Below are 1,625 nucleotides of genomic sequence, written 5' to 3'. Positions count from 1 at the left end.
CTATGAGGTGGATTGATTCAGTGATTGGGGTAATCGGGATGGGTGTGTCAGAGACGGTGCGATTGGCACAAGACAGAGCAGAGTTTAGGGCTGTTGTACATAGGGTCGCTATGAGTTGCAAGCAGCTCGAAGGCACATTACAGCAACAACAACATGCTCACTAATACCTTTTGTGTCTGTATCTATGTGTGTATGATGTTAAAAGGATAGCCCTACAGTACTCTTCATCTCCTTAAATAAAATTATTAGTCAACCTTGGGAACAGTAATCTTGTTTAACTGTGTCTCTTATTAATTGCAATAATAACTTAAAGGTAGTACCTCTCTGGTAGTTCAAATACTCCAGTGGTTCTGAGAGAGAAAAAAATGAACAATCACCTCTCATGTGATTTACAGCCTCTGAAAGCCCACTGGAGGGTCAACTCTGAATTGTTACAGTTGTAAATTTATAAATTCTACTTTTCTTAAAACCTAAATGACAAAATTTGCCTTATTCCATAATCCCAAACAGTCATTTTTTTACCATACCTTTTTGGCTGTTGTTGTGTACTGTGGAGTTGGAACCATCCATAGCTGACCCACCAGTGAGTTTTCACAAGCAGTTCATCATACGAGAGGGGAATGTTCATTCTTTCCTGATGAGCAACTGGCAGGTTTGAACTGCATGCCTTTGGAATTGCAGCACAGCTTCTTAACACTAAGCCACCTTGTCTATAATTTACAGATTTGGAGTTGAGCATGCTTTTATAAAGGAAACCTGATAGTATAGAGTATTATATGTTTGTCTTCTAACGAAAATGTCAGTAGATAAAATCTATCAGCAACTCCTCAGGACAAAAACTGCTGGTCTCTTCCCAGTAAGATTCATAGTCTCAGAAACTGCAATGATGGTTTGCCTTGACTTGTGACTCAGTGCAACGGGTTTTATATTTTTATATATAAATATGCATGAGACATTTTTAACTAGGTGACAATATTCTTGTTAGGCATATACATTCATCAGTACCTTTTGTTGTACTGTATACTTAGTAAATCTTCAATAAATATTTACTAAATTTTTAAATCATATCTGTAAGTGAACAAAGTGACTTTAGGATCTCTTAACTGGAAACTTTTAATTTTCTACAGAGCCTCCTCCTGTCATCCAAGTGCCCAATAATGTTACAGTGACCCCTGGAGAAAAAGCAATTTTGACCTGTCTCGTCATCAGCGCAGTGGATTACAATCTAACCTGGCGAAGGAATGACAGAGATATCAAATTTGTAGACCCAGCGAGAATTAGGATCCTTGCTAACCTCTCTTTGGAACTCGGGAATGTCAAGTTCAACGATGCTGGAGAATATCATTGTTTGGCTTCTAATGAAGGAGGATCATCAGCTGCTTCAGTGTTCCTCAAAGTACAAGGTACTGCATTTATGTTAACTTCTGAATTGTAGTGTCTTTCTGGCTTCTGCTAAAGATTTCTGCCCATTCAAGTCTGCCACCAAAGAGTGACAGTCTCTCTATCAACAGTGCCATTCCTTTTCTTTTTAATGATTTTTTTATGGTAACATAAATAATTTTTTACAGCATATTCTTTCCATTTCATCCCCCCCATTCATTCATTGTTGCAGTTTTTTCTCCCTG

At 37.9% G+C, this 1,625-nt stretch overlaps 1 protein-coding gene across 1 annotated transcript in view; it reads left to right on the top strand.

Annotated features, from left to right (window-relative positions):
• HMCN1 (hemicentin 1) overlaps positions 1-1,625 on the top strand; it is a 763,653-nt gene that overhangs the window by 366,930 nt on the left and 395,098 nt on the right. Inside the window, exon 12 of the mRNA XM_006901311.1 lies at positions 1,128-1,403. Within this exon, the coding sequence (XP_006901373.1) occupies positions 1,128-1,403 (276 nt within the window). The remainder of the gene's footprint in view (positions 1-1,127; positions 1,404-1,625) is intronic.

The sequence above is a fragment of the Elephantulus edwardii genome, unplaced genomic scaffold (genome assembly GCF_000299155.1).
Source record: "Elephantulus edwardii isolate Elephantulus edwardi_28Jun2011 unplaced genomic scaffold, EleEdw1.0 scaffold00318, whole genome shotgun sequence".
NCBI classification, from domain to species: Eukaryota; Metazoa; Chordata; class Mammalia; order Macroscelidea; family Macroscelididae; genus Elephantulus; species Elephantulus edwardii.
Note: the sequence above shows the minus strand (reverse complement) of the source record. Positions and strands in the feature narration are given on the sequence as shown.